The 15,463-nt window shown below is 34.9% G+C and overlaps 1 protein-coding gene across 1 annotated transcript in view; it reads left to right on the forward strand.

Moving 5' to 3' along the window:
* The first annotated feature begins 7,238 nt into the window (after window positions 1-7,238).
* SEMA3E (semaphorin 3E) overlaps window positions 7,239-15,463 on the forward strand; it is a 285,375-nt gene continuing 277,150 nt past the window's right edge. Inside the window, exon 1 of the mRNA XM_017523091.2 lies at window positions 7,239-7,983. Coding sequence (XP_017378580.1) covers window positions 7,869-7,983 — 115 coding nt within the window. The 5' untranslated portion in view covers window positions 7,239-7,868. The remainder of the gene's footprint in view (window positions 7,984-15,463) is intronic.

Genomic DNA, 15,463 nt, shown 5'->3' on the forward strand with positions numbered 1-15,463 from the left:
TTGCTAAATTTTCATCAACACATTTTCACAAAACCTATTTGTCTATTTATCATCTTTGTTTCTGACATATTTATGGTCATCTTTTAAACATTCTGAGCCATTTGTTAAGCAGTATTTCCTGAACAGAATTCTTACTGCTGACACTTAAAAATTTTCCCCCTTAACTGGAAAGACCTATTCTTGAAAACTAGCTATTTTCAGAACATAAAGTGTCACATTAACACTTACTTAATAAAGCAAATTCTTAATTTTGTTATAAGAAACAAATTGTGAGCACAGATAGGCTTGTAACTATATTTTGACAATTAAAAGCATGTAGTACCAGTCCTGGCCTCCACATGGTGCTAGTGTTATGCACTGGAACATAAGAAGCCAAAACTACCTCTTAATGCCAAGTAACCTCTCAGATCGCCCATCAAAAATAACCCCAACAATGAAACAACAAATTCAAACAAAAAGGCACTGTATCTGAAATCCTTCCTTATGTAAAATCTGGCTCATATACAATAATCTGGTTCGTGTACAAAATGATTTGCCAAATCATTTGTGGAAATCACAGTAAAGCCTAATAAAAGTTGACAAAAATAATAATTTTAGATTTCTTGTTCCAATTTTGGGATCTCGCCAATGGGTTCAACATCATATTCTTTTTTCCATGTATTGTCTCTTCAATGGATGGTTATTTTGAATGATGTTAAGGAAAGGAAGTCCTTAGGGAATCATGGAGGGCAGGGAGAAGAAGCTTCATAAGCCTTCTGCCAGGTTTTTTCCTTGGTCAGTGTGATTCCTTTGAACTATAAAATTCACTTTCAAAGCCAAAATATAATTTATTTTGAATATTCCAATTTTCTGTCATATTCTTTACAACTTTAAAGTTAATGTATGTTTCCATTATTTTAATGTAAAACAGGTATATTCATTGAGTTTATGTCAGTTTTATGTGAGGTATAAAATTTTACATCTCACTGTCAATTGTATGACAATAGAAAATACTATAAAATATTACAAAATATTTCACCATTTTGCTCTTTTTTTTTTTTTTTTTTTTGCCAACTGACTAATGGATAATTGTACTGGTTGTATCTAAAATCCTTCCTCTTCTTTCATAATGGAATACAATTGTTTTCTTTACTTTATGCTGACAATTGGACCTTCATCCTCTATCAAGAAAATCTGAACAACTAAAGAAGTTCTCCAAATAATTAACAAGAAACTGCTGTGTGGTATCTAAGTACCTTAAGCCCTTGTAAATAATACACACCCAATAAATATTTATTGAATAAATCACTCCATACCAACTGGTTTGGTTATGGCATTAACAGAGGCAGTTATAATGGAGATTATAGATAACATGAAAGAGGACTCGAGACTTGAAAAAAAGAAGAGAAAAATTAAACATTTATTACACTGAATTATGATTTATGTTCCTCCCTCTCTGTCTTCCTTCTTTCTTCTCTTCCTTTCTTCCTCCCTCCCTCCCTCCCTCCCTCATTTATTTTCAAGTATACAACTCAGAAACTGCCTGTCAAAATATTAGATCACTTATTGCCAGGAAGAAAAAAAAATATGGGCAGTCTTAAAGTCTACAACAAGATTAAAGAAATCAGTGGATAACTGCTTTACTGAAGTATATGGCATTTATTATTGGTTTAATAATGAGTCAATTTCTTAAGTGGACAGAGAATAAAATGTTGTCTTTAGGTACATTAGTGGTAACATTGTTTGAAAATGTTGGAATCTTTTGGACAAAATAATCTAAACATCAGTAACTATGTATAAGTGATTTATTACCCTTAATCCCTTTCTTGGAAACTTCTTTCTTCTTTTGTGACCATAACCAGAAATATGTGCCCTTCTCTGTGTGCATTTTTTATTTACGTATTTACATATGTATAGATATTTCCAGAAATAAGAATGACCATTATCACCTGACAACTTTCCTTAAAACATTTCTTTTCTTAGTTCCCTTAGGATTTTGTTCTTTAATAATTTTGCCTACGTTATTTAGTCCTACTGTTATTCCTATTTGCCAAGCCTAAAAGACAAGTCAAAACCCAATAGCCTACGAGGGTCAGTATTCAATTAACTAACCAGATCACTAATACGTGTGCAGCTGATCACTCTGAAAATCATGTTGAGTGTGTTCTGCCATCTGACACAACCTGGAATATGGGGCTTTATTTGGTGAGTTCAGTCACAGACACTGATTGCTGAAGCACCAACTGCTTTGAGAGGTTTTTATTTTAAAACTATGTATAGTTCATTATTCCATTTATTAAAGATAGGTTCCTGCTAGTATAGTGTTTGAGAACTATTATGAAGTCTTTCCTAAATCATATCTTCTGGAAAAAAAAAAATTGAAATGATTGGAACACGGACCCTGGTGTTTGGGTTTAAAATGGCGACTGTGCTGCTTACTGGTGTTTCACTTCATGCAAGTTACTAACTAAGCAGTTAACCAACACGTTAAGTTACTAACATCTGTGTCCTACATTCTGTTTTGGGTAAGTGACAATAAAAATCGTACCTATTGCATCGAGTGATTTTCTGAGTTTAATTGGATTTTATATGAATATGCCTTCCACGCTGCTTAGCATATAGAAAACAAAACAACAAAAATCATTATTTTAAATTCTTTTTTTTTTCTATTATTTTTTTTTTATTTTAAATTCTTTTAAAGTGGAATCAGTTTGGAGTATAGTGCTAGATGTTGAGAGTAACAGTGACATAACCAATTCACCACTGGTGCAATCAATAACTTATAAATATGTATAACAAAAGACATAGAAACTCATCAATTCTCACATATTATAGAAGTTTCTGTTAGATTTTTTCAAAGCACCTGATTGGGTTCTACCGCTTTAAGGAATTCTCTTAACCTGTAAAGAAGAGTATAGGAAAACTTCCCAGGGACTATAAAGAATTTTGAGAATTAACATTTTGAATCATTTCATTTTGCCCTAAAAAAGCATGCATATTTGATTAGAGCTCATTAAAGCTTGCACTTACTCAAAATCTTCTTCTGATTCTTTTAATTATTATTAAAGACCTAAAAGAAAATGAGAATAAACCTAGTATAAATCAGAAACAAAGAATTTTAAAATTTATGAGAGCAATTTTATGAGTCTATTTTGCTTTTTAGAATAGCTGGTCAAAATGGAAAAATACAAGGCCAACTTTTTGAATTGTCAGCCATCCAAATGATAACATCAGAATGACATTATCCAAACATCTTTCAGGCAGGTGAATGATTGGATTGTATATATGGTACTAATTGATGGAATGCCATTCTCTGGGCCTATACTTAGTAACACACAAATCAGGAGTAATGTAGTTATCTGTCCTTATCTGCCTGAATCACTGAATGTGGAAAACAGTCAATCCAGACTCTAGATCCTTTACAGATTCTGTGATATAAGGTATCTGAATAGAATGACTAACAAAAGCATCAGCAGTCTTGCTTGATCTGTAAACAGCAGCAGCAATGGTGGCAGTAGCAACAACAGCTGGTCTCATTAGTGGGACATTTGAGGTGCTCCAGACTGGAGATCATTGAGATAGCAGGGCTAGCAGGAATAGAAGAGGGATTAGTGAAGCTGAAATGCCGTAACTACCACAGAGAAGTTATGTTATCCAAGTATCTTAAGCACTTAATAGATTTATAAGATTTATGTATTTGTGTCTTTAGTTATAAAAAGGATCATCATCATTGTTATTTTTATACTTTGGTTTTTTAATGCTTTTAATCATAATGTTCTTCAGAGGTAGTACTATGTTATTTTGTCCACCTACAAATAATGTATATGTCATCATTTTTGGGTAAATGTTCAACTGGAAAGGCTAAAGGCATATTCCACCCCACTCTACAAGGAGCACAGGGAATCACTTTACCTCTTACTTGGCCCTCAAGTAACCACATCTCTCCCTGTCTGTATTAATAACTTCTGCTGAAGTGAGTTTAGAAAGGAATAAACCATCAGCAACTGGTTAATGCTGTAAGTTTGTCCAAAAGCGTGTTCCCTAAAGCACAGTAGGTACAGTGTGTTCATTTAGTCAGGAGAGGCTCTGCTCTGCTGTGGTAACAAATAAAGGAAGTAACTAAACATAACATGTTTCCTCCACTCATACAAAGTCTCTTGTGGGTCTGAGTAACTTTCCAGGGTAGCTGTGATTCAGTAATCTAACATGATTCAATTTCATCGTGCCACCATTTTAACATAAGTCCCCTTCTTTTGCTACAGAAAAGACTTCAGAAAGACCAAATTGTTTCTTAGGAATATTTCACTGCTTCAGCCCAGATGTGGTACACATCACTTCTGCTCATATTTCTTTGGCTAGAATTAGTCAAATGAATTCACATGACTGCCAAGGAGCTGGAAAGCATAGTCTCCCATATGCCCAGGAATGAATATTGATGATATGATATTGAGGGAATATTGATGAGTACTGTCTCCCACAGTATGCAAGATAATTTTAGGTGATGCAGAAATAAACTGTTACAATTGTTTGGTTTTTGCTTGTATTTGAAAAATACAAGTAAGGCATCAAGCCTATGAGATAATGGTTTCATTTTATATAAATTTAATTGCAGACACTAATCATTATGTTAAAAATGGTGAATGTGGCAAATAGATGTCTAATATTTTTGGTAACCCTGGCCTAAAGGAAGATCTGTTAAACAGAAATTTTAGCACGTGAAATTTCAGGCAAACTGGGAACATGAGGTGGGGCGTAGCAAGCTGTTCTGTAACAAGCACCTGACATTGATTCAGCAGCAGACAGTATGGGACTGCCTCCTGGGAAGGCTAGCTCTAGAAGCTAGTTGATTTTCTGCTGTTGAAATTGAAGAACCAGTGATGGAAACAATCATGGGGGAGACTGGAACTCTGATGAGTACCTAATTTTCTTTTTTTCCTTTTTCTACCAGACTGAGATTGCTCTTCATACAATAATGTAAGGATAGCAAGAATGAGAGATTTGGGAATAAAACCCTTGACCTGGCAAGCAATACCTTCATAATTGGCAGTTATCTTCTCACCTGGTTTTCCCTGCTGTCTGACATTGTTTAAACTGCCAGCCTCGAGCCTCTTATATCAAATACAGTAGTATCACCTGGTATTGTTGGCAACACCAAAGCTTTTCAGTCCACTAAAGCTCTTCCCTCACTGTTGGTGGTAAGTCAGCTTTTTAAAAAATTTTCTATTTCTGTGTTTCCCAAGAGTATCTAGAAATAATTCCCAAGGGTTCAGATTTTGATGTTGTCATTTGTCTGTGCTATTATTGATCTTCATGTAATTATTAATAGAAACCTCTTTTATTCTCAAAAAATGTCTTGTTTAGATGATGAATTATGTGGTGACTATGCTTCTGAGGATTCTTCTTGTTTTATTTTATGATATAAGTGACTAATCTTGTCCCAAAGACTCTTTATTCCAATGCTAATGCCACATGGGAGAAACTGAGGCCATGGATAGTTCTGGATGTTTAGTTTTCTCAGTAGTCAGTTTTTGGCATCATCTACATATTTTCTATAGGATAAAGATAAAAATAGAAGGACATACAGAGGAGTTAAAAGAAATAAGTAAGGACAGTGACGACTGGCATATAAGCCAAAGCACATTTTGAGGAATCTAAAGAATCCATTATTCTGGCACTTACGTCTAAATTGCTCCAATCTAATCTTAAGGATGACACTTAAAACTGAAGGCAAATCTTGGCATTCATAACATTTATTCTCTTTTTATTTCTTTTTTTGCGCATAACATTTATTATCTTGTCAATATTTTAGAGGTGTGTATTTTGTGTACTAATGAAATATTGTAAGATCTCACGTCTCATTCTATAGTAGAGTTAGGACAGGTACTCTGCAATCTTAAGTTGAATTTCAGTTATGTGAGAGTAGCCATGAATTTCAATAAGTACCACATTTAGTTTTCCTATAATCCCACTATTAGATAACACATATAAAAGCTGCTATTTATTTTGTCATTTACTTCCATCCTAGAAGAAAGCAAAAGACTTTTGAAAGTACAGTATATCACATGTAGAGCAACCTTTAGGTCTGTAGCTCATCAGACTGGTTTTTAAAATATGCAGTCATCCCAGGTTAAAAGTCTCCAAATACTTCATGTTGTTTTACTGTTAAATAATGTTTAGAGTTTGCTATCTTTTGTAGACTTTGGAAATCTAATTATTTATAACATCCAGTGACATTTACATTTTGCTAAAAATACTTTGCTTGTACAAGAACATATCATGATTAAAAAAATGGGTAGAGAATGCCTAGCTGTACATTTGTTTCTGTATAATGCAAAATATCAGGGTGACCTATGTTATCTTTTTGTTATAGCTTCATGATTTTAAACCATAATTCTCAAAAAGTGTTCTTAACTATTAGCATTTAAAATACAGAATAAGAAATCATAGTTGAGATCATTGTTTACCACTTAATTTCTCCACTGTGAAACCAAATGTCTATTCAAGTTTATCGGTATCTTAACATAATACCATTCATTTCCATGCCAACAGCTCCAGAGTGTTTGGCTTGGTTTTTGAGATTGATTGAAGGTAGATTGTAAAGTTGAGCTATTGTGTTAAGCTTATTTACACAAACACAGTGTCTTGGAAAATAAACTCTGGAAGTACATAGCAGTTGAATCTTAAGGTATTTCACATCCTAAGTTTCTAATACCTGCTTTACAGAAATCCCTTGGGTGGTGAATCTCAACTTTACCTGTTACGTTACCTGGGAGAAAATTACTTCCACATTCTTAAATTTGAAGTAAAATTTAGAAATTGCTTAGGAAAAAGGATTTGCTTTTAATTTCATTTGATGAATTTGCTTAAGTAAATAATTTATGAGACACTCATGGGTGAACTTTTTTTTCAGGCTCTTGAAACACACTTTTCTTAAAAGAGTTTAAAAATAACGTTCCTAAGATATAAACAATACAAAAAAGACTTAATTGTAAAAAAAATCTATATGACAACAGTGAAAAACTGAATTTGCATCCTGGATGGCTACAAATAGATTATTTTAAAAAGAAGTTGCTTTTATCTTGGAGAGAGTTTAAAAGCGCTTTCTGACACCACATCCTTGTCTGTCACCTAGTCTTAAATAATCAGCCTGTTATATATCATCACCCCTCCCAGTCTTCCCATTTCCCCCATCAAAATGTGGACTTCTCTCCTGTCGCTGAGTAACGTGGGGCCTATTATGACTGCCAGGGAGGATGGGCGCGGGGCACGTGGACCAGAAATACTTCCTATAAACAGCAAGTACGCTGCTCAACCCTGCCTGAACTTTCCTGTAAACAGCCACTGACAGACTGCATCCCTGCTGGGTGGATCCTGCGACTCCTAGAGGGAATGGCACTTCTTGCTTTTAATTAGCAAGGTGAAAGGTGAATTAAAACTAGCAATTTGGCAAGTCAGTGCAAGAGGCTGACTTCTGAGAGGCTTTCAGGAGCCCGAAGAGAGGAGCTCCACGGGAGGAGGGAGTGCGTGTGCTCGGGCTTATTTTTTTTTTTCCTGAATGAACAGCTTTGCCTAAGTGACTGAAAAACAGCTTCTTCCTGAATCTACCGGCTTAGTTGCTGAAGAGAGCTCTAGACAGGACATGGCTCTGAAGACTCACTCTTTGGAATGTCCTCTTGCTCCCGGCTTATAAACAACTGTCCTGAGGAAAGAAAGGTTTTACATAACCAAATACAGCCTGACAAATGGCACTTCGGAACTGTGCGTTTTGATGACAACGCGTTCGATTTCTGACAAAGCCTCTCTCACGCTGCCCCTGGAGGGAAGTCCTAAGTAAAACTCAGACCCTCCTTAAAGTGAGGAGCGAGGGCTTGAACGGTGAACACGGCAGCATGGCATCCGCGGGGCACATTATCACCTTGCTCCTGTGGGGTTACTTACTGGAGCTTTGGACAGGAGGTCACACAGCTGATACTACCCACCCCCGGTTACGCCTGTCACATAAAGGTAGGTTACCTTTCCAGATCCTTTTGTTTAAAAAAAAATAAAAAAAGAAAGAAAGAAAAAGTAGCTTAACATAGGCTTATGGTCTTCAAAGACCTCTAAAATGCACCTGAAAAAATGTATTGCAAAACTGACGTAAAATTCTAAGTATTTCTGATTAATATGTCATATTCACCTCATCTGAAAACAGTGAAAATCACAAGTCAACTTCGAGATGTTATCTTTGCCTGTAAATACTGGATTTTATTAATGAGGAGTTCACTCACTGGCAGCCTGAACACAGGAAGGGAGGAAGCAGGTTGTAAATAGCCTTGGGAGGCTGAGTCCACCAAGTTAACAGTAGGTATTTAAATACCAGTTTATGCATATGAGAAACAAGGATGCTGGGGAAGCGCTATAGAAATAGGGGTGCAGTTTGTTCTTTTTGTTTTTGTTTTGTTTTGTTTCCATCATGGAGGTAAAAGGAGGAGAAAAGAAAATTCCTGAGGAGAAAAATGATGTCCTACCCATGGTAACTAAGTCGTCATCATGTAATTAAAGTGATTAACAACAAGTACAAATTAGCTTTCCAGTTGAATTGATTATTAGATTTTTTTCATGTGTGGCAAAGCAAAATAGTTTATTGACAATGCTTGTAAAATGGCTAATTTAATTGAAGTATTAGTATTCACTAGCATTTTTAATGTAAATTTATATCACCTTAATGAAGATCTAACAGAATGTTTAAATATTTCATTCTACAATATGTCTTGTAAAGCAACATCATACTCATGAATAAATGATTAAAAGATAGAATTTACATCAGGGCCAATACAAGTCAGTCATGAATAGGTTTGGTAATTCCTCCTATAAACAAACAAACAATAAACAAAACCATGCTCAGAGAAAGTGACTTTGCTGACTGAAAATACATTCAGAATAAATTGTCAGCAAAGAAGTATTTACTACCACCAGCCATTGAGACATTGAGAGAGATAGCAGATGTAATACTCAGGATTACATAAGAATCATTTTTCAATTGTGTAAGCTTTTAAACTGTCCCCTACTGTAGAAAGAACAGCAGCTTGTATTTTCTAAGTATAGGTAGAACATTTAACAGGAGAAACAGAAAGGGAGTCCTCAGTTTTATGTGACATGTTTGGCCTTTTTGTCTTTTCATTGGACAATCTTCAGTAAATGTTGCCTATAGAAATTTTTCATTTTTGGAATAGTTAAAACTATGGATTTTTTTTTTTTTTAGTTTAAATAGATTTCCTATAATATGATTCAGTAGAAAATATAAATTTAAGAAATACATTGATAATAAATTAGTAAAGTCTTTAAAATAGAGTTCCCAGAATTAACATTAATCTTTTAACTTGGGAAGATGTATCATGGTATGTATCAAAATGCCTATTTCTAAGAAGTTTATCATCAAAGAGTCAAGATGAACAAATTTGATGTGATGGAATATGGACAAATAAGATGCAAAAATATAAACTGATTGTTTTTCTTGTGCAGACAAGTGGATAGGCTGCCAGTTTTTGCAAGCCACAATTCTGTTATATCTAGTATTAACTTTTATACCATATTATTGGGCTCCTTGCGTTTTCATGGTTCACTATCAGTGTATTTTCCAATAGGTCACATTTTAATATTTCATAAGAGAGTTAATAATTTGATCAGAGAATGCCAAAATTCTCTGATACAGGTATATGCTATGCATAATACTGTTATTGAGTTCATCTTTATTATGTCACTTTTAATCAAAGAAATAATTGTAACTGATTTTATGAGTGGTGTCATATGGTGTGAGAGTAAAATTGCTAGTATCTGTGTGTACATTAGCCTGAAAACTCCCACAGGATTTCCCTTTGGCTTTTCTTAACCTTTGAATTTAATGGAACCAGCTGAAAATGTACAATATTATGTTTTTGTACAAAGGCGGTATAGAGAGAGTTACTTGAAAATAGAATGTTCCTACTTGTGCAATTTAGTTAGTAAAGTCAGCTAAGAGATCACACTGGAGATGCTACCTGAAGCAACAAATGCCTACTGCAGCTCAGGTGCCTCAGTGAAAAGAAGAGCATATATACTGTCAGAGCAGGGATATTCAGTCCCACCAATACAATATGAACAACCTATTTATCTCTCTACACTCTGGAATTCAGTGAATATTTTAGAGATCTTCAAAAACTAGGAAAAAGATATTACAGATTAATCTTTTGCTGTCTTGAATTACGTCAGTAATGGCAAATGTTTAGTAATGAGTGAATTAAGATAATTAATATTATAAATGAATGTATAATCTTTCAATATAAGTGGCACTAGGTATATGTAATATAGCACTTCTGCACTGCTGCCTGACCACCAGCAGGGAAATCCAGGAGGCTCCCTGGAGGTAGCCTATTAGGATAATTCAGAAATTCTTTTCACAGTAATGATCTCAGCTGTATGGGAGAAAGGCAGGCATTTTTCTCATATTCTTCACTTTTAAGATGTCATTTGAAAATACAAGCCTATTGTTTCTTCCCAAGGAGAAGGAGAAAGTTTATCATATACAAAGCTTGAGTTAAATTATATAAAATATGTTCAGGAAAAAAAAATGTCCAGAGAGTTGCCCTTTTCCTCTCCCCTCCATTCTCCATTACTATTTCTGGAATTGACATGTTCTTAACTAGAGCCGGAAAGGAAGCGATCATTAGGATTAAAGAAGAGAAAAGGCAGAGAAAGAGAGACAAGGTAGAAGGGTAGTATGAGGTGTGGAATACTTTTTAGTTTATTTCCTACTGCCTTGTACCCCAATGGGATGATACTGAATTCCTCTCTCTTCTAACCGAATATCTGACTCCACACTAATATTAAGAAAATATACTAGCTTAGGGCAAGCCTCATGAATGAAATGATGAGATAATTATGCTTGTTGAAGCAATATATCTATCTTTTAATGCATTTTTAATTACAAGGTAAATTATGTAAATAAGTAAAAAATGTAGCAAAGATTAAAATGGCAAGATGCTATCCTGCTTTGTAAAGATTTTCAGTCAAGATTTGAGTTGAGTTGGCTATATCGCACAAATATTTCAAAGTTCATGAATAGTTATGCATTATAGTTAACTTTATCCCAGCTCAACAGGGTAATATTGGTGAGATTAATGCAGAATTTTAATATTCTTTGTTTTCTTGAAAAATACTATGGTCCTCAGGACAAAAACCAAGCAAGAGAGAATGAAGGGAGAAGAGTCCTGGTGGATTCATCTACTTCCCTCTGTTGATATCTGTTCTCTCCTTATCTTTCACCATGCTGCACTAATGAGGTTGCAGGGAAGGCAAAAATAAGCTTCTTGATAATGGAACTCAGAGAAGAAAAAACAAATAAGCAGAGAACTATGTTGAAAAAGAAATACCAATGTACATGGAAAGCCCCTAGAAATTCAATCATGGGAGCTTGGCAGACAGGTTAGGTGTTTGAAGTCTCAATAAGGAAGGATGCGATTGCAGAAATCAAGGAGAATGGCTGCTTAAGCAGGACATGTTCTCCTAGAATGGCTGGCAAAGAGACAGTTAAGTAAAGGCAGAGATATGGCAGAAGATCAGTCCTAAAATATGTTAACATTATAAATGTAAATTTAAACATGGAATATATACTTACGCAGATAGAAGTGGAGATAGAGAGTGTTAATTAGTGTATCTGTATTGGGTATTGTAACCAATTAAATTCAGATTTATCATAGTTCAGAGAGCTCAGGATTTGAAATCAGAGGCCTCTATTCCAGTTATAGTACTCCCACTTATAATAATGGTAATTAATTGTCTGCATCCCAGTTTCCTCTGTTTGAAAATAGGGGTGGTAATTGTATTTTGCCTGTTATGTTTTACTGGGTTTTTGAGATAATCAAGTGGAACAATAGTATCTGTGAATGTACTTTATCACCTAAAAACTATATTATTGATGTTTTCTGAAGACTGATACAAAGTGAGAATATTGGAAGGAAACATGACCTGTAGAGAAAAACCTTGAAAATGGTATGAGCTTAGATTTCAACAAGTGCTAGGATAATGCTAATATGGAAGACAGCATAAAGTTGCTTTTAAATGGCAGAAAAACATATGATTTATCTTGATAGATTGCATTCACTCCAAATCTCATCTTCCATACCTTTTGACCCCTAGTTATAACAACTCACAAGATGACTACCTTGTGCATTTTCCAAGATTCATGGCCCATATATATATATTTTTGCTGTAGTATACATATATCCATTTGTTATATATATTCAGTCTATAACACATATTTTAGAACTCATTCTACGAACAAGAAAAAAATTGACAGAGAATTATAAAAGAGCACAATGTTGAGTAAATATTTAAATGATCGCCCTGGAGGCCATGGTATTTACTTTATACCCAAGGCAAATAAAAAATGAGGCAGTGACTGAGCCAGTTTTTCCTGACCCAGCTCATAGCTGGTTCCTCATCCAATAGCCTAGTATTATCAATAGTGACATTAGTTACACATCTCTGTGTGTCAATAAATAAAAACTGGTCATAAGACATGATTCATAAGCAGAGTGATTAAATAAGACCCAGGAGTAAACCCTAGTCTATGTGCCCAGAGCTCCATCAGGGAGGGTCAGTGAGACTTAAGTGGTGGATTTATTGAGAAACAGTTTATATTATAAAAACTATCACTGGATAAGTTGCGAGGAGTTACAATGTGTTTTGTTGAGTCTGGTTTATACAAAATATGCTTTCTGTGGAGAGAGTCTTCATAAGAATTGTAGATAGCGCTGTTATTTGTGTTTTTATATTTGCTACAGACAGATATTGTCCATGTATCACATCAGTGCATCTGGATATATAGAAGTCACTGAATGGTTCTGTGAACTGTTAAATTCTTATCTGGATGTTGCATTTTACAGGGGGGAAGCAGTTATCTTTTAGTATAGAAATAGGGTGAGGGGAGGTCAGGATTAAAAAAAGCAGTCACTAGAATTTATATATGAACTGGGCCAATTTTGGAGTGGAAAATTTGCATGTATCGAACCATTTTTTCTGCTTTACAAGGAAAGTATTCTATACATAATATATAATCAATCCCTGTTCTTTATTAATAAATGCATTCAACAGTTATGATGTCATAATGAAATACTCTTTCAAAAAATTATGTTGTCATATTGTTATTTTGCTATCCAGGTCAGATTTGTCATCTAGTTAGAGCTGAGAGTATTACATAGAGAGGGCCTCTGTTTCTTTCTGGGATGAGATCACTTGGTGGCCTCAGTTCTATGACCACATAATAAAGCACCAAACCATGAAATTGGTTGTTACTGGTGAAAATTATTGCTAACAATCTGCTCACTCAGTTTTATTTCATCAAAGATATTTAAAGGAATCATCATTGGGACCTAGTGGAAGTGTGTGCAAAGATGTCGTTCTTTATCTTTGTATGTAAAACTTTTCTGTGGTTTAATAGAGGAATTTAGTTTGCAGGAATCCAGAAATATCACTTTGCATGCATGCATGCCCCTTCATACATAGTCATCCCAGTGTTAAAGTCTTATAATTTCAGTCTCCGAGAGTTAAAAACAAAACTAAACTAAAACTATACCATTTATAACATTTTCCAAAGAGTGCATAATGAAGATTTAGATTATTTCCTTGGTTTTAATGGACAGGGTCACAAGGTTGTTAGTAGTTTTTAGTGTAACATATGACACTTTGTAATACTCTATACAAAGGATGATGGTTATTTAGATCGTAATTTTTTTCACAGTAAAGTCTTAAATAACATTGGAAGCATAAGAGAGAACATCAGTGTTATTAGTTATTCCTTAGCCTTAAGTGAGCATTATTCTTTGCACTCATAATAGGAATGATAATAATAAGACTGGATATTTTATAGGCTGGGCATTCTAGAGTAGGAATGAACAGGACATTTCCATATCACATTTAAAACAAGTGTTACAGTCTCTGATTATTAAGAGAACATGTTTGGTCAAAAACAGTGATGATTTCAAGAAAAGACACCTCTGTGGAATTGATAACTTTCCTTCTTATGGGCCTATGGTGACCAAGACAACTGACTACTCAAGAAGTTTTCAGCCCTTGTTCTAACGCCTACTTCAGTATGTTCCAAACATAGGGCTCCTTTGCCTTGGTAAACTTACCTCCACTACTGGTATGAAAAAATAAAAGAGAAATCTATTGCCATGCCTGATTTCTGGGGCTCAGAAATGTGTTTCACGTCCGTCCTTGGTACCTAAACTCTCAGCCATCGCTATTCTCTGCTCAAGGATTTAGCTCATACCCTTGGCATAGGAAACATAGAAGCTAGTTTGGGCCCAGGTATTAGAAAACACTCTGACATTCTAATTTCAGTGGCCTAAAAACCCTAGACTTTGGATGAGGCATATCTAATTTAAATCTGGCTTCTGACTGCATGGCATGAGCAAATTACTTAGGCTTTCTGAATGTGTGTTTTCTCATCTTAAAGTGATATAATTTGCAAAAATTTGAAAGGATTACATGAGATAATGCAGATTAATGTGCAGAATACTTAACCCTTAGGAAGCTTTTGATAAATTGCTCGATAAATCAGATGAGATTCAGAGAGAGTTAATCTATGCTGTTTTCTTTTTCATTCTAAAAGCAATCATGAGCTAATTGTTAAATTACAACTTAAGATGAAGAGGGATCCTTAATCATCAGATTTTTACTTAAAAGCAAAGATTTCCTTTTATGAAAACGAGCTCTTATTAGAGTAGATAACTAGAAGGAACAAAGAATATGGATGTCTCTCATGTTTGTAAGTTACTGTAGAGTTATTTTGTTTATACTTTTAGGAAAGTTGGAATTTTATCTGATGACACCTTGGAGACAACAGACCAAATCCACAAAATAAACAGTATTAACAAAGGTAATTATAGGCCCAGCTTTGTAAAGCACAATAGAACTAATATTACTAAGGCCAGGCCACACTGCCTAAAGTTAAACTAAACAGTGTCCTATAAGCAGCTATCAGCTCAGCATGTGTTGTTTACTTGGAAAGTGAAAGACAGTCTCCCACTTTGCCTTCCCTTAGATGAACAGGTAAGGTATCTGGTGCCATGGACAGTTCCTGACACTTAGTAGGCATTCAACAAGTGCTCAAGTGAGTAACTGAATAAAACAAAATTATTTAGAACTGTATTTTTCAAAGGAAAGTGGGATAGGGGTGGGATGAGAAGGAATACTCATAAGAAGGAATCCTGGACAACTATTTATGGTCCCTTTAGCATAACATATGTTAGAGAAATGGCTGGGGCTTTCTGTCTCTTCACCTTTCTCATCAGTGCTGCATTCAGTGAAACAGCTGGGACCTCCAGGCATCCTCCTGACATATCAGTTGAATCATCTCCTCTGTAGTCTCTCCTCCACCTTTCCCTCTACTTCCTTCCTCCTTTTTTACTTCCCCCTCTTTCTCTTCACTTCTTCCTCTCCTCCTCCTCTTTCTGTCTATCTT

This window comes from Cebus imitator, unplaced genomic scaffold (genome assembly GCF_001604975.1).
Source record: "Cebus imitator isolate Cc_AM_T3 unplaced genomic scaffold, Cebus_imitator-1.0 Scaffold26, whole genome shotgun sequence".
Classification (NCBI taxonomy): Eukaryota; Metazoa; Chordata; class Mammalia; order Primates; family Cebidae; genus Cebus; species Cebus imitator.